This window comes from Hippoglossus stenolepis, chromosome 2 (genome assembly GCF_022539355.2).
Source record: "Hippoglossus stenolepis isolate QCI-W04-F060 chromosome 2, HSTE1.2, whole genome shotgun sequence".
Lineage (NCBI taxonomy): Eukaryota > Metazoa > Chordata > Actinopteri > Pleuronectiformes > Pleuronectidae > Hippoglossus > Hippoglossus stenolepis.
In genome coordinates, this window is record NC_061484.1 from 28,171,706 (window position 1) to 28,196,437 (window position 24,732).

Sequence of the window (24,732 nt, forward strand, 5' to 3'; positions counted from 1 at the left end):
TACTCACTTTCCTCTTGGCCTCCTCCCTCTGCCTCCTGCTCTTCCTTCTCATCCAGACCCTCCTCACTGTTCACCGTGACTCCGTCTCCAAAGATTGGCTGCAACACATGCACACAACAATATTCAGGTCACAACAGCCACGTCTCTCTTCAATCTGTGCTGGAACGATGAACATCAGAATTCTATTGCTGGAGCTGATAGACACAGCAATAATCCTGAGAGAGAGAAACCAGCTCTTGAGATACAAATCGTCTGGGGAAATATTAGTTTGTATGTCTGAAGATAAGTTGGCACTCTTTAAATACTTCATTATAACACCAGTGTAGTCTTTGTAGTGATACTGCATCTCAGAGGCAAATTAGGAGATCAAGAGATTGGTAGGTCATTATGAGAGCAGAGAGAAAACTGCTACATCTTTTTTAAGCCATTTACACACACACACGGTCTGTATAATATTCTTGTAACTTTCTGAATACACAATGATGCAGTTTATACAGAAATTTACCTCTGGTGTGAGCTTTGGCCTTTCTTCCGCCTGCTGGGTCAGAGGCACCATCCTGATCCTCCAGCTCCAGCTCCTCCAGCTCCTCCAGCTCCTCACCTGGCCCATTAACACACACGGAGGCCAAGGATGAGACATGGGCCTGACACGGCAAGATACTCTGACAGTAGGTTTTAAGACATTTCCCACAATTCATGTTTGTCTAGCGTGTGTGTGTGTGTGTGTGTGTGTGTGTGTGTGTGTGTGTGTGTGTGTGTGTGTGTGTGTGTGTCCTATAAAACTGACAGGTGATCTTGTGATGATGCAAACATCGTGTTCTGAGCTTTCTGCTTGCTCTGAACAATACAAATATTCCCTATGGGCAGCGATGTAGCTAAACCACAAATATTCAACTAAAAGCCCACTCAGTCAAATAATGGGCATTAGACCAATAATAACAGGGATGTGGTCTGTTTGGGGGAAAATGGCTTAAAGCACATTCAGCACTGAAGGCTTTTCGATCGGTGTGAGTGATGTGTCTGTGTTCCCTCACCAGCACACAGAGTTTAGCTTGATGTGTTTAGAGAGTGATGACAATAACCAACGATGCATCACTGCAGTAAACATGAATACGTCAGGACGCTGTCTATACGCTTTAGTTTCATAAATGTGCTTGTCGACCATTTGATTGAACTGAAAACATGCAAATGACGGTAGTAAGTTCGCCTGTAGTCACAATACGGCTGTTAGCAGAACACGAGAAGGAATCCAACTATCAGCCGATATACATATGTGAAAGTTTATCTAAACTTTATCATAAACAACTATGAGTAAAAGAAAATACAAATACAACCAGATAGGTACAACTTGAATTAAGAAAGTAAACCCTGTTTTGATAATGCAAATATAATGCACATTTCACAAGCCAACCAATTCAGCTGCTGGGATTTAGAGCGACGAGCAATCACAGAAATTTATTACTTATCAATATCAAATATATGAAGTACTAAAATTACCAGCATGGTAAACAAGGTATATCAGATTCGCCCATTATCAGTAAGATATTTGTGTTTTAATCAAACTTTTAAAATAAAGTACTGTGTAAAGGTTTCTGTCACTTCCTAAATCCCTCCAAGCTTCAATTCTTGATGAAGCAACCGAGTCATTTGCTAGTAAGACTTATAGAAGAAAAACACAGGTGTCAGACACTTACATGCCTACATCCATGCATACAGGCTACGAATAACCTCACAGGTAAATATGAAGAGGTAAGATGAAGTGTGGAAGAGGTAGCCAGAAACAGGCTGAGATCTTTCAAAATGAAACTGATAGAGAGAAACATGCTGCAGATGCTGGATAAAACGTATGAAGAGTTCTTGCAGAGAGCAAACTGAAAGTGTCATGGGACAACATTCTTCTCCACCTCAAACACACGATACACAGATGAAGTGAGGGGAGAAAAACTCTGCCCAGAACAGACCTGGCCCGTTCAGGAGAGCTTGGAATTTGCAGAAACTGAATCTGTTGGTATTAGAGCTACTAACACCACCTGAATTTCAGCAAGACTGGAGTGGCAGGAGGCGGAGGAGAAACTGAGAGGACTTGGGAGGAACCGAGAGGGACGGAGGGAGAACCGGAGAGGGACGGAGGAGAACTGAGAGGGACGGAGAGAACCAGAGGATTGAGGGAGGAGGCTTGTGAGGCTACAACAAGCGTCCTCGTTTAGCAGAATACTGAAACACAAATATAGAGTCACGCACGTTTGTATTGTGGTCCTGAGGTAAACCAGAGGCAGATTAAACAGACAGTGAAGACACTAGCCTCTCCTTTCCACATCAGATGCTTTCTCCGTTTTTCTTTCCTCTTAATATATGAGGAAGGTTTTGTGTTTTCTGTCATTTATTCAAAACAAACAGTAAACACTCTGTTTGTTTCTATCAGCTTTTCAGAAATATGTTATTTTCACCGTCAGTCACTTTAGAAACTGTTGTGAGAAAGCGATATGTTAATTATCATCCTGATTATTCAACGCATAAAGAATTCTGTGGATAAGTTTTAAGGTTTTCCACGCTGCATTGTGGGTAAATTAGCCAAATTAAACAGGAATATTGAATCTTCTGTTTTCCCAGAACTTCTCATCTTTCACTCTGCATGTACTGGAAACAATAATGAGGGGGGGGGGGGGTGTTAACATGGGAGTGTGTTCGGACTCGCTCTGGCAGCCTTGAACAAAAACTCATTTCACCAGAGGTGGTTTTCAAACAGAAACACATGGTTTGTAACACACAGCTCACCTTGATTCTTTCCCCTCAACATTTTGTAGAAGGAAACAAACAGCAGATATGAAGCTTTTCTTAAATTGTCATGTGAAAATCACTTTACCCTTTCGTTAAACTTTAGCAGCACACATTTAATAATTTTAGAAAACTGCAGGTCCTTGACATTTTGCAGATTGTGTTTGTTTTACACACACACACACACACTGGGAAACTGGCAAGAATTGTTTGTTTCGTTACTTTAGCAGTTGATGTGAAAGTTTGAATCCAATCTGCAATAGATTAAACCCAAAAGATTTGGATCTTGTATTGTTTATTGTAGAATTCTGTCGATGTCCAAGTGGACGCTCATTAATATACAATACATGTGATTGTAATTGTGGTTAGAAACACTTTCTTGCGGCTCAGAGGTTGGTTTGGAGAGCGAGAGAAGTTCAACTTTCTAACTTTTAGGATAGTACTTTTCTAGGAGCAGCACCTGCTGGCACTGGAGTGAAGTTTCCACAGCTGATGTGGACGAAGCTTGGGTATTTATGGACTTGTCTCACGCCGTACTCCACCGTCTATAGTGACACTCTGCCGCTGTCCCAAAGCAATTTGACCAACCTCCTGAAGGTAACAACTTGTCAGACAAAAATGAACGCAACAACCACTGGAGTGAAAATGGAAACCTGACGTTATTCCTTCGCTCCACTCACACCACAAGAGGCTGTTATAGTTCTTACTGACCAGTGGGGAGTCCCAGGCATTACAAACGCGGCGTGCCAAGTTTACGCCCTAATCCCTGGATCCGCCCCCTGATCCGCATCCACACCAAGTCGGTATGCGTTCTCCTGTCAGCCCCTCCACAGAAAATCCCCACGAAATCGTTTTCGCTTTTTTTTTTCTTTCGAATCGAGGCTGACGATCAAAACCAACAGACAAGTGGTGAGTAGTGAAAACATCACGGTCACTGTATAAACTCTCCGATGATTTCTGACTTGTCCTTAAAAAATATGTCCATGGACAAAGCACAGAAAAAGTCCTATTTACAAACGGCACTAACAACATTCAAGAGCCTTCCCTCGCCCGGCCTGTCTCTATTAGCTACAATAGTTTCAAGGACAAGAAATCGCAAGGCTGAAGAGTGTCCGTGGTGAACTGTATCATCCGCCCCTCCTTTGGACACACACACACACACACACACACACACACACACACACACACACGGTACACAGAGAGAAACACAAACCAAACAGACACATGAAAGTAGAAGGTCTGACTGCACACTGACAGACGGATAAAACGCTGACCGATGTTTACAAAGACGCAGATTTATACCTGTGCTTCTCATAGACTGTAAGATAATCCCCCTTCCATGTTAGGGGATGGGACATGGACCAAACTAAAAAGTCAAAGTACGGTGAAAAATGCATTTCTCAAATGGGGTGAAGAGTCAAATGATTGACAGCTGAGTCTTGAGTCACGATTGGTCGAAAGGGTGGTATCGGGTAGCACCTTGATGGTCAAGGGCTCCATGTGCAAGATGGCGGCATATCAGATCCTGGACTTTTTTTGGCTCTTCATTTCTAAGGAGGTGCAGACGTGTCATCCATCTTTATCCACTTCTGGATTTGAGTTCTACAGATGAAAGATTTGTTGCTTTGCTGCGTTTTTTCCCCAGATTTAAGTAAATATAAACTTCTACCATCTGTTTTCAGAGCTTATTAAAGTTTCTCGCCTGTCGTCATATCAACAATCATATTGGTGTTTCACTGAATAGCTACATGTCGTTCAACCCTTTGTTGCATGAACGCCGCAGTTATATTTATTCAGGGCTGACCAGTGACGTGTGAAGCTGTGGTCAAACCAGTTCCTGTACATTCATGAGGTTACTGCACAACTCCTTAACCCGCCAACTACTTTCAGCCGGACTGCATCAGGCCTCAGGAACATGTGTATATATATATATATATATCACCACTGTCTGACGGACGCATTCTCACCACTGGTCAACTGAAACCCACGTGACCCGGTTATGAAGCTACCCTATCACTCTGCTGAGTGCCGGAGCTTCCCATTGGTTGTCAAGCTTCAAAATCAATCAGCACTAGAATGTTTCTCTACATCATCAGTAGACGCTTAGAGGGCAGGATGCTACGTGATGCTACGTGATGCTACGTGTTGCCACGTTGCCACGTGATGCTACGTATTGCCGCTGCTGCTTAGCCCCTGGGTGACGTGATTCAGCAACTTTTTGGACCAAATTAATAAATAAACTTGAAACATAATGTCGGTCAATGTGCATCAAGTGTGCAACATATCTTAATCTATTTCTATACTATAGTTTCTACCATATTTGACTATTTATTTATTCATCTCTTGTCTATTTATTCTGTTTTGTTAGTTACATATTTGCTGGGCAGTGGAAGACATTTTGTTGTGTATCGGCGCACGGTGACAAATAAAGAATTATAGATCGCCTTAGCCGAGCAGAATCTTTTGGAAGTGACGTCACGCTGGAAAACACGTGGTCTTAATAAATCAGTAATAAAGACGTGATCTACACTTACAGCTCCCAAAAGCAGAGAAGCCGACCTCCTCAATGCCTCTGGTGGCCGGCTGCAGTTATCCTAAACAAGCCTAAAGGAACCGGGGAAAGTGGCCTGGAATCGGCTTAAAGGGGACATAGCATGCAAATTCCACTTGTTAGTGCTTCTACAGGTTAATGTGGGTATCTACATACCCACCAACCCAAAAACTTGGGAAAACATCATGCTGCTTTGTTATAGTTCTAAGTCAGAAACGTCATGCTTGAGCCATCTGATTAGCTTCCTGGGTTTTGTGTCGTAACAAGGAACTGGAAGTCTCCCACCTGGTCTTGGCCCACTCCTGCAGAAACAGATTTACTGTGATCAACTGAACGTGAGTATTAAAGTCACATCTGCAGCATTTTAAGAGCAGCTGTTTAAAGTAGCAATACGCCTCTAAAGCTCTTATTCATATTGTGTTAATGTGTTGTAACGTGAAAACTAAACCTGTCGGGCTACATTGTTTTTACATCGTTAATCTTAGGCAGACTTTACTGAATTATTGTGTTAAATAAGTGGACATGCAGAATAATGTATTTTTTGTCACATAAATAAATTATAGGAAGTGTAACTTCATTGTAAATAGACATTCATGATAGAGAACCTGAGGCTGATGTCACCACCTATTTCCTAAGTGATGAAATGATTATATCTGATGGAACTTTGAAGTAATAAACTTTGTTTTTACCACAAAAGTCTGTTAAGGAGCACCTGGCACATGTATGACTTTACGTATCTGTGTATTTGTGTTAATGTTCCTCTGGGTGACTCAAGATGCAGCCTGCACCTGTCCAACATGAGACACAACTGAATCCAACCAGACTGAACACTGAGTCATCACTTCAACACTGACTCCAGGTACAGACCTGTTTTCATAACTTTCATAAAACAATCAAGTTAAAAGTATTGCACATAATACATAATGCATTAAATTATAAATGCAATACTATTAATGTGGAAGAACTCCATACTGTACATTCAATATGTTCCTATAGTATACTGTTTAATCCAAAACTATATTCAAGCATAGGTTGAATATCCACAGAAAGTAAGGATACAAACTTTGTTCATAAAGTAACACTTTCACACAATGCCATACTTTTGTGCTTCCTGTCATTTTATTAGGGGACAGACGATTTTTTAGCGGACAGCTGTGCTGACCGTGTTCTGCCCTTATGGCAAAGAAGAAAAAAATAAAAACACACTGGTTTTATCTAAAGTGTATCAAATCAGAAAGTAAAGATAAACATTGTTCTGATAAGTGTTCATATTTTTTTAACCAACTATAATGAATATAGAAATTAACTCTATTATCCATGATACTTAGCAATTTCAATCGCCAACTCTAAACAGTTGCAGGTTATCTTTAGTTAAGGGAGGAAAACATGAAGCAGTTGTGCAGATGAAGCTGGTGCAGGTCGTCCTCATGTTGACCAGCCTGAAGCTGCCGATCTCCACCATGCTGCTGCTGCTTAAGCAGTGGATGCTGGAGGACATCAGGTGCTGCAGTGTCATCTTAATGAAAAGAAGAAACTCACTATAAAGTGATGTTTTTATGTTGTAAGTGTTCCAGCAAAAGACTGGCCTTACAGCTTATTCTGTGTTCAGCAGGTGGAAGCACTACAGATTTCAGAGACAGAACCGATACCAATGCAGTAAGCAAGTGCAAGGCATGGGCGTGGTGTGGTTTGTACCCTCATGGTTAAAGCATATTGTAAGTCACTTTGGATAAAAGACCAGCTAAATGAAATGTACTGAAAGAAATAAAAACATTGTACGAATAGATAAAATGTCTTTCTACCTCATCTGTACATTCAAGGTGATAATCTCCCACAGAGCTGCTTATGAATAATAGTCCACACCTTCAAGTCTCTCCACTTCCTCAGTGTGAAAGACAATTATATGAATAAATACAGAGAACCACAGCCGTGGTGGAGATTTATAATCATATTCAAACTGTCCAATCTACTGTGTAAAATCGTATAACAGGCCAAATAAACAAGGCAAGTAAATATAATAGTGGTTATACCAGCCTGTATCAGAACATTTGTGAAACATAGTTACTATCACATGCAACTTACACATGTAGTATTCATATTAATAACTTATTAACTTATTAAAATTAAAATCAAGTCACAAACTAAACACGACTGTAGTAGTGTAGTTAATTTGCTTCAATCTGTTCATTACACGTGGTGCTAAAATAAACGGTACCTTTTATAACAACACATATTAAAAAAACCACTTGAGGCATGAAAGCAAATGATTACATAATAGATAAAGGCAATAGGTTTTGTTGTTGTGTAGTTTCATGGTTACTTACCTCTAGTGAGAGTTCATGAATATCGCCACCTTATCCTGAAGGGCAGCAACACTCGCAGAGCCACGTTAGCAGAGCCGCGGTTAGCAGTAGCCTAGCCCAGGGGCCTGAGCTAACCAGGTAACGCTGGCGCTCTTGCGGGGCAATTAGCTGTCAGCCTCACCAAGGCCCTCCTCTTTGTACATTTATTGGTTAGCTGTGAACTAGGGAGAGAGTCACACTGCAAGATGGTTTGGGTGAACGCTTCTACTACTAGCCTCCCATTTTCACTCTTCAGAAACCAACGGCATGTCACGACCTCACGCCCATTATCATATAGTCTATGGGCGCACGAGTGTATGTCGGGGGCTATGTTGTAGGGAGACTTCCAGTTCCTTGTTACGACACAAAACCAGGAAGCTCAATCGGTCACCAAGCATGACGTTTGACTTAGAGGAACCATAACAAACGCGTAGAGTTGGCGTAGACATGAGCACCCACATTAATGCCATTGTAAAGCACTAACAAAGTGGAATTTGCATGTTATGTCCCCTTTAAAACAAATTTTGTTTTTGTTATTATTTGGGAAAATTTATACAGTATTGTAAGTGTTAAACAAACTTGAACTGCAGGCTATAAATTAACATGTTCTATCTAAAGTAACTTATATACCTCACATTGATATTCAAGTCCAGGGCTCCTGTTTACCTCGTATTCTGATCCTGCTCCACATTATACTTTCAGTGTAACCAAGGGTCAACAAGCATTCATCCACCGTCTCTTGCAACGGGACCCGCAAGCAGTTCAACTCACGGAAGAGGACAAACGTGTGCTGTTGGAAGTCTCGCTTAAGGCCTGACTGGCTTTATTACAGAAAAGGACGACGAAGACAGAAACAAATACTGGAAGTGAGATTAAAATATATATATTTCAAAACAATAGCAATAGGAACAAATGAGTCACATTTAATGTGTAAAAATAAAAACATATGAACTGGAATAAAAACAACTTTTAATGATCCTGAAGAAAACGCTTTTGTTGCTAAAACTGTACATCACAGTTAGAAAAGAGGAAGGTTGAGTGAACAACAAAATGAAATAAACAAGACTATAAATATGAATAATGTTGTAAAAGAACTTAAAGGTGCAGCAAAAACAAACTATTATGTTACTAAAATTACTAAAACTAATATAATAATGAATCAATAATCCTAATGAAGAATAAGTAATAATATATTATCTTTTGTGTAACCGCTTGTAAACCTGATCACAAAGAAAATAATATTATTTTGTCTGTAATAAATATCTGAGCTTCACACCCTGAGAAGTCAGAGGAAAATAAATACCGTGGTGAACATGGTGGATTAAAACACACCTAACTCTTCTTCACGTGTTTAACACGTGATGTGTGAGAAATACCACAAAATACCAGCGAAATCAATGGGCCTGATGCAAGTTTGAACAGACACCGGAGGGCGTAACACAGCTCATCTGGTGTCAGCAGTTCACTTTGTGTTAACGGTCACATCTGCCGTCAACACGTGAGTAGCAGCTCACATCCACATGAGACGTGGTCCTTCCCAGTCCTCAGAGGAAATGAGCTCAACTCCTGATCTGCTGATGATGGAAACGCTGGAAACAATAGTGTAGAAACAGAAAGAAGTGAAAGAGACAGAATCCTCTCTGTGGTTTTACTAGTAAAACTCTTTACTACCATCTAGTGGCAGCAGTGTCACACTACAACTAACTAATAATGCTTGTTTTGATTATTTTATGAATAGAAAAAGTTTATTGCTGTGTTTGTCATTCTAATCGTCTGACACACACACCGCAGATATTTTCATGTTTGAAGCCGTGTTATAAAATGTTTGATATTTTTCTTAATTCCAGCTAAATGTGGCGTTTTTAACAACTTCACAAGTTGTTGATATATTCAGATAAAAGTCGAAATAGCTAAGTCGCTTGGATTCATCCTCGGGCAATTTATCCACTAGCTGTCAAGACAAGTCACTTAAACCAACATTCACTTCAACAATGATGGAGTCTGAATTGTCACTTTAAAGTGATTCATCCTGTGGGGACCATGAACAGTTGTATGAACTTCTATTCAAATCCATCCCGCAGCTGTTGAGATATTTCCATCGGGACTAAGGTGATTTCAGACGTTGGTCTAAACAGTGAGGTTTGACTGTGCTGTGCCAATGCAGCTGGATCTCTTCCAGGTGTCCTGACCCCTGGTCCCAAAGGAGAAACAAATAAATGATCAGGAGGTCATGGAGACGTAGTGCATTAAAGGAGACATATTGAGTTTCCCTGTAAGTTCTGCAAAGCAAATAGCCCAAAGTCTGAGCTCTCTGTAAAACAAGCTCCTCTGCCCCACACAGAAAACATGAAGCTCCTGAAACACCTCACCAGTAGTCCCACCTGCATTCTCTGCATCATCACAGTTTTCAGGGCTGTAGCAAACGTAGTATACAGTATTTAAACGTCAACAGTGGTGCAGAACACATTGTACATGAAGTGTTGTAACAATGTTAGCGGAGGAGGCCATTCTTACATGCCTTGGAAAAAACATCTCGGAGGGTAGATGATGTGGGTTAAAATACGTGTTGAATGCTTTCATTACAGCTGAATGTCATATCTCTGCTTCCATGCCTGGAACAGCAGCTTCTAACACCAGCATCTGTAGAGAACTTTAGAATCCATTGTGTCACTGCCTTTTAAACAGTCGCTGCTGATTGGGGAACAATTCTGACACACCACCGCAGAGCCCGCTGCACACGGGTTCAAATAAACATGTCGTTTCACCACGGAAACGCTTAGTTAAACTATAAGAAATGATTTGAGATTGAATGTGTCCTCAGAAAGTGAGAGTGGAGGATTTCCCTGTCCAGACAGGAAGTGGTTAACCCAATCACAAATAGAGTGGGCCGGGTGACTCAATCAGGAGCAGAGATTGGGCATTATCAGGAGATTGGCCATGTTTGAGACAGAGGCTGAAAAGAGGAGCTGGCAATAGACAGTCTGAGGAAAGTGATGTTCAAGATTCAAGATTCAAGAGTTTATTGTCATATTGGATAACATTAAGCAGTCGATTGCAATGAAATGCTTGGGTCACAGGCTCTCTTATAACAATGCTCAATCAAAATTTAAAATTTAAAATAAAATATACATATCTAAATATATATATACACCTAAAGAAAAAGAAAAACAATAGTGCAAGTGTGTGCAATAGTGCAAATATGCAATGTGCAAATATGCTAAGGTGCAGAGTTATGACAGATTGGAGGAGTTTAAAAGTCTTATGGCCTGGGGGATGAAACTGTCTCTGAGTCTGGTGGTGCGGGCCCGGATGCTGTGCATCGGCCGCCAGACGGCAGCAGGCAGAACAGTTTATGGCTGGGGTGAAAGGGATCTTTAATGATCCGGTTGGCCTTCTTCCTACACCGCTGGGTGTAGAGGTCCTCCATGGATGGTAGCTCCGTCCTGGTGATGTTCTGATGCAGACCTCACCACCCTCTGTAAAGCCTTACGGTTGAGGCGGCTGCAGCTGCCGTACCAGGCGGTGATGCAGCCAGTCAGGATGCTCTCTATGGTGCACCTGTAGAAGTTGCAGAGAATCCTGGCATCCATGTTGAGCCTCCGCAGCCTGCGGAGGAAGAAGAGCCGCTGTCTGGCCGTCTTCCTGATGGAGTCTGTGTGGTTGGTCCAGGTCAGGTCATCACTGATGTGGACCCCGAGGAACCTGAAGCTGCTGACTCGCTCCACCGTAGTCCCGTTGATGGAGAGGGGGGCGTGTTCTACTCCTTGTCTCTTCCTGTAGTCCACGATCAGCTCCTTTGTTTTGCTGACGTTGAGATGGAGGTTGTTGTCCTGGCACCAAGATGTCAGGGCTCTGACCTCCTCTCTGTAGGCCTTCTCATCGTCGCCGGTGATCAGGCCTATGACGGTCGTGTCATCAGCAAACTTAATGATGGTGTTGGAGCTGTGGGTGGCCACGCAGTCATGCGTGAACAGGGAGTACAGGAGAGGACTGAGCACACAGCCCTGGGGGGCACCGGTGTTTAGAGTCAGGGTGGAGGATGTGGTGCTGCCTATCCGCACCGCCTGTGGTCTGCCCGTCAGGAAGTTCAGAATCCAGTCACGGAGGGCGATGTTGAGCCCAAGGTCTCTGAGCTTGGTGACAAGCTTCAGGGGCACGATGGTATTGAATGCTGAACTGTAGTCAATGAACAGCATTCTCACATATGTGTCCCTCTGGTCCAGGTGGGAGAGGGCAGTGTGAAGGGTGAGGGAGATGGCATCTGCAGTCGACCTATTTGGCCTGTAGGCAAACTGAAGAGGGTCCAGTGAGTATAAAAGAGAAAAAAGAGCAGAGCTGTGGGGGAGCTTGAGACACGGCAGCCTTCCTCGGCGCCATCGTAAACGAGAACGTTAACGGTCACATTCAAGGCGTTCATCACGTAAGTAGCAGCTCACATCCACATGAGATGTGGTCCCTCCAGTCCTCAGAGGAAATGAGGACAACTCCTGATCGGCTGATGATGGAAACGCTGGAAACAATAGTGTAGAAACAGAAAGAAGTGAAAGCAGAATCCTCTCTGTGGTTTTATCAGTAAAACTCTTTACTACCATCTAGTGGCAGCAGTGTCACACTACAACTAACTAATAAAGCTTGTTTTGATTATTTTATGAATAGAAAAAAGTTAATTACAAGTTTACAGTTTGTCGACCGTCTGACACACACCGCAGATATTTTCATGTGTGAAGCTGCAAGTTATAAAATGTTTGATATTTTTCATTCAGGCTAAATGTGGCGTTTTTAACAACTTCTACAAGTTGCTGAAATATTTCAGATAAAAGTCGAGTCACCGGAGTCGTTTGGATTCATCCTCGGGGCAATTTATCCATTAGCTGTCAAGACAAGTCACTTAAAACTGAACATTCACTTCAACAATGATGCTGGAGTCTGTCACCAAAGTAGGATTCATCCTGTGGGGACCATGAACAGTTGTATGAACTTCTATTCAAATCCATCCCGCAGCTGTTGAGATATTTCCATCGGGACTAAGGTGATTTCCAGACGTTGGTCTAAACAGCAGGAGGTTTTTTGACTGTGCTGTACAATGCAGCTGGATCCTCTCCAGTGTCCTGACCTCTGGTTCTGAAAGGAGATAAAACAAATAAATGATCAGGAGGTCATGGAGACGTAGCATTAAAGGAGACATATTGAGTTTCAAAGTTCTGCAAAGTTAAAAAGCCCAAAGTCTGAGCTCCTCTCCTGGTAAAACGAGCTCCTCTGCCCCACAGAGAACATGAAGCTCCTGAAACACCTCACCAGTAGTCCCGCCCGTACCTCTGCATCATCGGCAGAAGCCAGGGCTGTAGCAAACGTAGCATAAGCAGTATTTAAACGTAAACAGTGGTGCGTTGAACACCTTGTGTTACGAAGTGTTAGCGGAGGAGGTCATTCTTGGCGTTCTCGTGGAAAACATCTCGGAGGTAGATGATGTGGGTTAAAATACGTGTTGAATGCTTCAATACAGGCTGAATGTCACAGTCTCTGCTTCCGTCGTCTGGAACAGCAGCTTCTAACACCAGCATCTGTAGAGAACTTTAGAATCCATTGTGTCACTGCCTTTTTAAAACAGTCGCTGCTGATTGGGGAACACCTCTGACACACCCACCAAACGAGAGCCCGCTGCACACGGGTTCAAACAAACATGTCGTTCACCACGGAAACGCTAGTTAAACTATTAGAAATGATTTGAGATTGAATGTGTCCCTCGTAAAGTGAGAGTGGAGGATTTCCTACACGCACAGGAAGTGGTTAACCAATCACAACAGAGTGGGCCGGGTGACCAATCAGAGCAGACTGGGCATTATCAGGAGGGGGGGGGTCTTAAAGAGACAGGAGCTAAAACCAAGTGTTTGAGACAGAGGCTGAAAAGAGGAGCTGCAGCAATAGACAGTCTGAGGAAAGTGATGTTTTCTGAACATTAAACATTTTAAAGTCACAACACTAATTAAAATTATCAAACTGAATATGAGCAGAATATGTCTCCTTTAACAAATACACATGTTTAAACAATACAAGAAAATGAAAGTGTAAAAACAAATGACTTCTATAGGATATATCTCTGTTTATGATGTTTTGTGGTGTTAGTGAGGATAATGGTCCTGAATGAAGAGCTGCTCACCTCGGGGCAGATCTGTTACAGTTGACAGAAGCGTATGCAACGTCCTCCGCCTCCTTGTGTTTGCTGGGTTCAGCTGATCCGACGTTGGAGTAGATGGGATCCGTCTGTCTCTTCATGAAGTGGACACTGGCATAGTGAAGGTCACAGTTTTCCTCAGTCTGATTGGGTAGACGCTGCAAACACAAATTTGCTTTTGAATCTTGTACATGTGGCAGTATGGACAACGTTAGAGTCCAACTATAGCAGCTATTGATTTATTTAAACCGCCTCCTTCTGCACCAGACGTGTTTCAAGGACAGGAAACATGTGGTTCTACTAAAAACCAAAAGGAGGGAAGGTCTTCAGTTTGAATTCCAAACACTAACACTACAAACTTCTCACTTAGTGTGTATGTGAGCCACTTGTGTTTGCACTTTCATATCGGTTGTGTCCAGATAAGACTACATCTGGGAGCTGGATGTTCACGTACTGCAGCCAAGTTTGGTCGAAACAAGTTGTGTAACATCATTTAATTAGAGGTCGAGCTACACACAATATAATCCCTAGACCCCAAAACTATCTGTCAGCAAATCATTGATAAAAACTCTTTTAGCACTATATTTTGGGTGTATAGTGTGTATCATTTAATTGTATAACACTTTAATACAACTGCAGGTCTACAGACACAGAGGCACTTAAAAAAAGAAAAGTCAGGCTCACAGAAACTAGAAGGAGCGAGAAGGAAGGGGGATAGGCCACACCCCCTTAACTCCCTTCTTTCTCTCAGTCTTGTTCCGACCAGCAACGAGTACACAACTCTCCGTCTCACCGATGCACCGCGCCCTACTCACCGACACTCAATGCCACACAGCGCTATCTCTCCAAACTCGTAACACAATTACCTCAAATTCACGTCAAAGGGCAACATACTCACTAAATACAGATATGAAAGAACACGACTGCTCTGTGGATCAACCTTTAATTATAGAGCTGCGTCCACACGCAGCCAACACTGACTTTATTTGTCCCAACGACACAGACTACGAACAGCAGTCTCACACACACTTAGTCTCAGACAGAACAACGCAAAATCAAGGTATTACACAGCCACACCCAATGGTGATCTGCTCCACATTACAGTGCTCCACACTAAAGATATCTGAACCAATCAATACAATCTTTCACAAACTTCCACAAGATTTAAAGCAGCACATGTTACAAATCAACAAACTTAGAGCAGCATCAAGTGTCATAGTTCAGCAAAAACTGTTGAACAAACCGCACAGCACAGAAAATTATAACACTCAGCAATTTGCTTAAATGGATAGATTACCAGAAGGAAATTCAAACACCAGATGATTGTTTTTACAATGGCAATTTTGACTGTGATTTTAATAACTAGTTTTTAATCTTCACATGACAGAGAAAAGGGTTTGACGTGAGAAATAGTGGCGTTTGAAAGGATTGGACGCTGAACTGTGTCTCACCTGCTCACTGTGGTCAAGTCTGTCCCCAGGATCAGCAGATTGCTGAGAGTTTCTCTTTTTTCTGATCAATTGAACCAAATAACAAACAATATCCATAATAATTGAGTTGATTTAACTTAACAGGACAGATTTTCAAGAATTCATCGTACAAAGCTTTAGTGGAACAGATTTGCTCACCTGATCAGTAGGAACACGGAGAGGAGAGTCACAGTGAGGAAAACTGCAGCGGCTGATCCAATGAGTGCTGATCTCAATGATCCAGGTGAAACTATGATGAAATAACTTTTACTTAATCATTTCACGAAATCACAATACTTAAAGGTGCAGGACGAAACATTTACAAAAATAACTTTTGTGCTGCTTATGGTCTGACTGTGAATATTTATGATGCAGAAGTCAAACGACCCATATCTGCACACATTTAAAATGTAAAGGACAAAGAATGGGACAGATTCAATATATCTTCACTTAATAACCTGTGTTTCACTCACATGTCACAGTAATAGAGATGTTTGCTGAACTCCTTCCCAGCTCATTCTCAGCTGTGCAGTAATACTCTCCAGAGTCTGACGACCGGATGGAGCTGAGGACAAATTGTGTCTCTTCACTGAGAGGTTGAACTTGTTTATCTCCACTTCTCTTGTACCAGGTGTATTTCAGCTTTCTTTCCTCAGTATTTCTCTGGGGTTGAAGTCGAGCTATGTTGGAGTAGATGGCATCTGCCCGGTTCTGCGAGAAGCAGACGCTGGCGTAGTGGACGTCATGGTGCGGCTCTGCTGGTTGTGTGTGTGCCGCAGCTGAAATCTGGTCGTACAGTAAAATACTAGCTAGAGAGAGTCAACCCCTAACCCTAACCCTATCATGATCGAGAGGCCGAAAAACATGTTTTGTGAGGCCACTGTGACCTTGACCTTCAACCACCAAAACCTCATCAGTTCATCTTTGAGTCCAAGTGATGAACATTTGTACCAAATTTGAAGAAACTCCCTCAAAGGGATCTTGAGATATTGCGTTCACAAGAATCAGACAACGAGACGACCTGAAAACAAGATGCCTGAGGTCACTGGGTGTCACCGGCACTGAGGCATAACAATATCTAGAAACTCAGAATAACATCACCTCTACGCAGAGCAGAGACTAAAGTGACATCTTCACAATAACTGTTTTGTCCAATCAATGATCCAAACTTCACAATGCAGGAAAACCCCAAACATTAGCACGATATAACACAAAGTGCTTTCCTGTAAATGTAGATGTACCTGACACAGAAAGAAGGAAGATGACAAAGCAACTCGCTGCTTCTCTCAAACCCATCGTTGCTTCACACGTCTCTGTGGTGCAGCCACATCAGCAGCTAGATTCCACCCTTGAGAAACGATGTTTGTCAGCCAGTCACGATGACAGATAGAAATCATAGATCAGTTAAGACCTTGGCTTCCTTCCTCTTTACATTATTAACATGCATGAATGGACAAACACCAGTAAATCCCCTCGTTAAAATGAAGAAATGTTCTTTTTTTTAGAAATGAACTTAAAATATATTTCATGCAAATAACAGTGAGAGTAGTTCTGCAGCCTGACAGTGAATCTAACACTTTCTTTACTTTCTTGAGACTGGACTTAAAAAAACATGTTGAATTATTCTTTCTTTTCACCTCATGTTAGAAGTCAGTTCCTGTTTATTTACAGCTCCAGTCCATATGAAGACTGGGTCATAACAATACATTGTAAAAGGTCATAATTATGCAAACTTACATTACTTTAGTGTTCTTTACTCATTAATAACGAGGATTCAACTCATGTGAGTCAAACTTGTTTTGTCTGATACACGTGTAAAACTGTTCACTTGTGTAGACTGGACTTCATGAGCTCATGCACGGGTGCACGTGAGCAGCAGAGCGACACAGGAACCATCGACTGTTGGGTTAGATGGGCGGAGCCTCCCACTGTGCTCTGGTTGTGCGTTAACGTGGAGTCGGAAGAATCAGAAGAATTAGTTCCCGACTGTGAAATTCACATGAACTCCACCTCAGCTCTGGAACTGATTGTTCTGATTAGTCTGATACTACATTAAAGCACAAGCAGAACGTGGAGAGAGATCGTTTTTGTTTAGAAACGCAGTTATATGGTTGTAGCCAGAGTAAACACAACTATTCAGTTAAATCAGACTAGCTGGTTTTACTTTGAGAGTTAACTTCACCTGCCGTTTTTAAGTTGGAACAATCTGACAAAATTTAGTAAATGCAGTTTTTTAATTAAATTAATAGGTAGATATGAAGTAAATTTATTTACTTACTTTTTTCCAGTTGGATCAACTTTGAGAGATTCAGACTTCCATGTTCCTCTTCACTCCACGGTGTGGTAGGACAGACACTGTACAAAGACGGACTGGGCCCCAACGATCAATCCACCAGTTTGACATTTAAGACTGGACTCACGGACGTTGAAGGGACTTTTATGTGCACACTTTTTAAAATTTTATTTATGTTTGTTCATTATTTTGGGTAAATTTATGCTGTATTGTAAGTGTCAAACAAACTTGAACTGCAGGTTATGTGTTCTAATACAAGTTCATTCAAAGTAATCCCGGTGTTAATTCTCGTTACTGATATTCAAGTCCAGGGCTCCTGTTTACCTCGTATCTCTGATCCTGCTCCACATTTACACTCTTTCTAGTGTAACCAAGGGTCACACAAGCATTCATCCACCTCGTCTCTGCAACGGGACCCGCAAGCAGTTCAACTCACGGGAAGAGGACAATAAATATGTGCGTGTTGGAAGTCTCGTATGGCGTCTGACTGGCTTTATTATGAAAAGGACGAACGAAAGACAGAACAAATACTGGAAGTGAGATTAAAATATAGTAAGAGTTTCAAAACAATAGCAAATAGGAACAAATGAGCTTCACATTTAATGTAAAAATTGAAATATATGAACAGAATAAAAAAAACAAATCTGCTTTGTTGCAAAACTGTACATCACAAAGTTAGAAAAGAGGAAGTTGTGAGTGAACAACAAATGAAATAAACAAGACTATAAATATGAATAATGTTGTGAAGAAAAAGAAAAAGTATAATTAACATCAGTCTCCTAAAGGTGCAGCAAACAAACTTATTATGTTACTAAAATTACCAAAACTAATATAACAATGAATCAATAATCCTGATGAAGAATAAGTAATAATATATAATCTTTTTTGTGTAACTTATAAACCTGGATCACAGCAGTACAACATTATTCTGTTCGTAACAACACCCTGAGAGAGACGTCAGAGGAAAATGGCCGCCGTGTGAACATGGTGGATTAAAACACACCTAACTCCTTCTTCTTCACGTGTTTAACACGTGATGAGAAATACCACAAAACACTAAAGTGAAATCAATGGGCCTGATGCAAACTTTGAACAGACACCAGAGGCAACACAGCTCATCTGGTGTCAGCAGTTCACTTTGTGTTAACGGTCACATTCAAGGTGTTCATCACGTAGTAGCAGCTCACATCCACATGAGACGGACCTCCAGTCCTCAGAGGAAATGAGGACAACTCCTGATCGGCTGATGATGGAAACGCTGGAAACAATAGTGTAGAAACAGAAAGAAGTGAAAGAGACAGAATCCTCTCTGTGGTTTTATCAGTAAAACTCTTTACTACCATCTAGTGGCAGCAGTGTCACACTACAACTAACTAATAAAGCTTGTTTTGATTATTTTATGAATAGAAAAAAGTTAATTACAAGTTTACAGTTTGTCGACCGTCTGACACACACCGCAGATATTTTCATGTTTGAAGCTGCAAGTTATAAAATGTTTGATATTTTTCATTCAGGCTAAATGTGGCGTTTTTAACAACTTCTACAAGTTGCTGATATATTTCAGATAAAAGTCGAGTCACCGAAGTCGTTTGGATTCATCCTCGGGGCAATTTATCCATTAGCTGTCAAGACAAGTCACTTAAAACTGAACATTCACTTCAACAATGATGCTGGAGTCTGACTGTCACCAAAGTAGGATTCATCCTGTGGGGACCATGAACAGTTGTATGAACTTCTATTCAAATCCATCCCGCAGCTGTTGAGATATTTCCATTGGGACTAAGGTGATTTCCAGACGTTGGTCTAAACAGCAGGAGGTTTTTTGACTGTGCTGTACAATGCAGCTGGATCCTCTCCAGTGTCCTGACCTCTGGTTCTGAAAGGAGATAAAACAAATAAATGATCAGGAGGTCAAGGAGACGTAGTATTAAAGGAGACATATTGAGTTTCAAAGTTCTGCAAAGTTAAAAAGCCCAAAGTCTGAGCTCCTCTCCTGGTAAAACGAGCTCCTCTGCCCCACAGAAAACATGAAGCTCCTGAAACACCTCACCAGTAGTCCCGCCCGTACCTCTGCATCATCGGCAGAAGCCAGGGCTGTAGCAAACGTAGCATAAGCAGTATTTAAACGTAAACAGTGGTGCGTTGAACACATTGTGTTACGAAGTGTTGCAACAATGTTAGCGGAGGAGGTCATTCTTGGCGTTCTCGTGGAAAACATCTCGGAGGTAGATGATGTGGGTTAAAATACGTGTTGAATGCTTCAATACAGGCTGAATGTCACAGTCTCTGCTTCCGTCGTCTGGAACAGCAGCTTCTAACACCAGCATCTGTAGAGAACTTTAGAATCCATTGTGTCACTGCCTTTTTAAAACAGTCGCTGCTGATTGGGGAACACCTCTGACACACCCACCAAACGAGAGCCCGCTGCACACGGGTTCAAACAAACATGTCGTTCACCACGGAAACGCTAGTTAAACTATAAGAAATGATTTGAGATTGAATGTCTCCTTGTAAAGTGAGAGTGGAGGATTTCCTACACGCACAGGAAGTGGTTAACCAATCACAACAGAGTGGGCCGGGTGACCAATCAGAGCAGACTGGGCATTGAGACAGAGGCTGAGAAGAGGAGCTGCAGCAATAGACAGTCTGAGGAAAGTGATGTTTTCTGAACATTAAACATTTTAAAGTCACAACACTAATTAAAATGATCAAACTGAATATGAGCAGAATATGTCTCCTTTAACAACTACACATTTTAAACAAAACAAAAAATGAAAATGTAAAAACAAATGACTTCTATAGGATATATCTCTGTTTATGATGTTTTGTGGTGTTAGTGAGGATAATGGTCCTGAATGAAGAGCTGCTCACCTCGGGGCAGATCTGTTAAAGTTGACAGAAGCGTAGGCAACCTCCTCCGCCTCCTTGTGTTTGCTGGGTTCAGCTGATCCGACGTTGGAGTAGATGGGATCCGTCTGACTCTTTATGAAGTGGACACTGGCATAGTGAAGGTCACAGTTTTCCTCAGACTGATTGGGTAGACGCTACAAACACAAATTTGCTTTTGAATCTTGTACATGTGGCAGTATGGACAACGTTAGAGTCCAACGATAGCAGCTATTGATTTATTTAAACCACCTCCTTCTGCACCAGACGTGTTTCAAGGACAGGAAACATGTGGTTCTAAAAAACAAAAGGAGGGAAGGTCTTCAGGTTGAATTCCAAACACTAACACTACAAACTTCTCACTTAGTGTGTATGTGAGCCACTTGTGTTTGCACTTTCATATCGGTTGTGTCCAGATAAGACTACATCTGGGAGCTGGATGTTCACGTACTGCAGCCAAGTTTGGTCGAAACAAGTTGTGTAACATCATTTAATTAGAGGTCGAGCTACACACAATATAATCCCTAGACCCCAAAACTATGTCAGTAAATCATTGATAAAAACTCTTTTAGCACTATATTTTGGGTGTATAGTGTGTATCATTTAATTGTATAACACTTTAATACGACTGCAGGTCTACAGACACAGAGGCACTTAAAAAAAGAAAAGTCAGGCTCACAGAAACTAGAAGGAGCGAGAAGGAAGGGGAATAGGCCACACCCCTAACTCCCTTCTTTCTCTCAGTCTTGTTCCGACCAGCAACGAGTACACAACTCTCCGTCTCGCCGATGCACCGCGCCCTACTCACCGACACTCAATGCCACACAGCGCTATCTCTACAAACTAGTTACACAATTACCTCAAATTCACATGAAAGGGCAACATACTCACTAAATACAGATATGAAAGATCACGACCGCTGTGTCGATCAACCTTTAATTATAGAGCTGCATCCACACGCAGCCAACACTGACTTTATTTGTCCCAACGACACAGACTACGAACAGCAGTCTCACACACACTTAGTCTCAGACAGAACAACGCAAAATCAACCTGTTACACTGCCACACCCAATGGTGATCTGCTCCACATTACAGTGCTCCAAACTAAAGATATCTGAACCAATCAATACAATCAGCACATGTTACAAATCAACAAACTTAGAGCAGCATCAAGTGTCATAGTTCAGCAAAAACTGTTGAACAAACCGCACAGCACAGAAAATTATAACACTCAGCAATTTGCTGAAATGGATAGATTACCAGAAGGAAATTCAAACACCAGATGATTGTTTTTACAATGGCAATTTTGACTGTGATTTTAATAACTAGTTTTTAATCTTCACATGACAGAGAAAAGGGTTTGACATGAGAAATAGTGGCGTTTGAAAGGATTGGACGCTGAACTGTGTCTCACCTGCTCACTGTGGTCAAGTCTGTCCCCAGGATCAGCAGATTGCTGAGAGTTTCTCTTTCTTCTGATCAATTGAACCAAATAACAAACAATATACATAATAATTGAGTTGATTTAATTTAACAGGACAGATTTTCAGGAATTCATCGTACAAACCTTTAGTGGAACAGATTTGCTCACCTGATCAGTAGGAACACGGAGAGGAGAGTCACAGAGAGGAAAACTGCAGCGGCTGATCCAATGAGTGCTGATCTCCATGACAATACTTAAAGGTGCAGGACGAAACATTTACAAAAACAACTTTTTGTCATGTTTGCTAAATATAAAGACAGTTTATTTTCTAATGAAACGTTTTGAAGAGCCCTGTTCAGAGTGGCCTGTTTGTGGGCGTGTTTCTTAAACTGTTAATGAGCCACTGCTCCCCCTGCTGGGAGGTGTATGTGTGACGTGTGCACAGGAGCAGGGTTTTGTTTTCACCACTGTCTGTCTGCTGAGAGCTGTTTGCTCGTCACGTGAATGTGCACAGTGAAGGAAATATCTTTCAAGTTTACTGAGGATGGTGAAAGCTTTATGGATGTTTTAACAGACGCTGGGTGGATTCCTCTTTGTGCTGCTGATGGTCTGACTGTGAATATTTATGGGGCAGAAGACAAACGACCCATATCTGCACACATTTAAAATGTAAAGGACAAAGAATGGGACAGTTTCAATATATCTTCCCTTAATAACCTGTGTTTCACTCACATGTCACAGTAATAGAGATGTTTGCTGAACTCCTTCCCAGCTCATTGTCAGCTGTGCAGTAATACTCTCCAGAGATGTTTTCACCCCAGCCCGTTTGTTTGTTGGTTGTTGATTTTAAGCAAGATTACACAAAAACTACTGAGTCGATTAGCATGAAACTTGAAGGTAGGATGAGGTACGGGTCAGGGAAGAACTCAGTAAAGTTTGGTGTGAATCCAGATAAGGGGGCGGACCCAGGAACTTTCTGTAAGATTGCGAGACAGTGCTGGGTTTCATGGATATGTGGATGTTTTCTACTCACACTGGACGTCTAAGTGTAGAGACGTGGAGTTGATCCGTCCGTACTGATTCTCAGACTTGCAGGAGTAGACCCCGCTGTCCCCAGAGCTGATGGAGGAGAGACGATAAACGCCCTCTGGTCCTTGAAGCAGAGTTCGGTTCTCCTTGGACCAGGTGTAATTAGCTGCTGGGTTAGCATCACTGCTGCAGGTCAGAGTCACCGAGCTGCCCTCCATGATCTCACCAGAGGAACTCACTGACACAGAGGGAGGCTTTGGAGCGTCTGGTGTAAAACATGCAAGATCATGAAATCAACTCAGAAATATTCATTCACCAAAGTGAAGAACTTTTCAATCTCTGGTTTTGATAAGTGCTACTTAAATATAGTTGATCATTATTAACGCGGGGCGCCAGCACAGACAGAAGCAGGTACTGAGGGTTTTGTTTTCAGCCCGTGTGTGTGAATGTACAAAATAACTCAACACATGAACCAAACTTACTGAATATTATAGTGAATATTAACTTTTCAGCTGATCGGTCAAAGGTCAGAGGTCAAGATGAACAAAGATTTGACCCAAAAGACACATTTTCCAAGATATTTCCACAAATAGCGGAGAGACTAAATCATATACTGATCAGAACATTATTCCCCATCATATAATGGATAGATGACTTTTGAGTAATGTCACAAAGAAGTTAGAGATTTATATCATGCATCCTTAAAACTGCCTATCTGCTGTATTCCTGCCTCTAATAGGACTATAGAGACGACCTGAAGCTTATATACACTGAAAAATAATCTATGATCATATGATGGGAATGTCGTCACTATGAGTTTAGAAAATGACGTCATATAGTGTAGCTATGCAACAACAGATGTTTTCACCCCAGTCCGTTTGTTTGTTGGTTGTTGATTTTAAGCAAGATTACACAAAAACTACTGAGTCGATTAGCATGAAACCTGAAGGTAGGATGAGGTACGGGTCAGGGAAGAACTCAGGAAAGTTTGGTGTGAATCCAGATAAGGGGGCGGACCCAGGAACTTTCTGTAAGATTGCGAGACAGTGCTGGGTTTCATGGATATGTGGATGTTTTCTACTCACACTGGACGTCTAAGTGTAGAGACGTGGAGTTGATCCGTCCGTACTGATTCTCAGACTTGCAGGAGTAGACCCCGCTGTCCCCAGAGCTGATGGAGGAGAGACGATAAACGCCCTCTGGTCCTTGAAGCAGAGTTCGGTTCTCCTTGTACCAGGTGTAATTAGCTGCTGGGTTAGCATCACTGCTGCAGGTCAGAGTCACCGAGCTGCCCTCCATGATCTCACCAGAGGGACTCACTGACACAGAGGGAGGCTTTGGAGCGTCTGTATGTGTGAAAACAGAATGATGATAACAGATGACAGACATTGTGTTTAACATTTGGGGACATATATGATATGATGTGTTAAAGTCAAAGGTGCTCAGGTGAGTGGAGGCACTGAGTTACAACAGCAAGGTTGTTAAACTGACACAGGTAAATTCTTCTTGTTGTTAAGTGAGAGGTTTTTTTCAATGATTTCCTGTTGCACTACTGTTTCCAGACTCCCCTGAATGTCCACAGATTTCAAACCATAGTCCAGTTTGTAACGTGGACTTAAACGTGATATATTCTGACCCTTTTCCACAATTAGACAGAGTTTCTTCCTAATAAAACGTGTGAAGAGCCCTGTTCAGAGTGGCCTGTTTGTGGGCGTGTCTCTTAAAATGTTAATGAGCCACTGCTCCCCTGCTGGGAGGTGTATGTGTGACGTGTGCACAGGAGCGCGGGG

General features: G+C 41.9%; 1 protein-coding gene and 2 long non-coding RNA genes across 3 annotated transcripts; all 3 read right to left on the reverse strand.

Moving 5' to 3' along the window:
• Positions 1-12,364: 12,364 nt before the first annotated feature.
• On the reverse strand, positions 12,365-15,644 carry LOC124852649. Its single transcript, XR_007033072.1, has 4 exons — positions 15,469-15,644; positions 15,292-15,352; positions 13,826-13,998; positions 12,365-12,789 (listed from the first exon to the last, which is right to left on the reverse strand). It is a non-coding gene; the product is annotated as an uncharacterized LOC124852649 (long non-coding RNA).
• Positions 15,645-19,046: 3,402 nt separating this feature from the next.
• On the reverse strand, positions 19,047-21,927 carry LOC124852644. Its single transcript, XR_007033063.1, has 3 exons — positions 21,905-21,927; positions 20,474-20,646; positions 19,047-19,478 (listed from the first exon to the last, which is right to left on the reverse strand). It is a non-coding gene; the product is annotated as an uncharacterized LOC124852644 (long non-coding RNA).
• Positions 21,928-22,725: 798 nt separating this feature from the next.
• On the reverse strand, positions 22,726-24,291 carry LOC124852624 (B-cell receptor CD22-like). The gene is made up of 2 exons (XM_047341764.1): positions 24,028-24,291; positions 22,726-23,207 (listed from the first exon to the last, which is right to left on the reverse strand). Exons 1-2 carry the CDS (start codon positions 24,239-24,241, stop codon positions 22,939-22,941), a joined length of 483 nt encoding a protein of 160 aa, XP_047197720.1. The 5' UTR covers positions 24,242-24,291; the 3' UTR covers positions 22,726-22,938.
• Between the last annotated feature and the right edge of the window lie 441 nt (positions 24,292-24,732).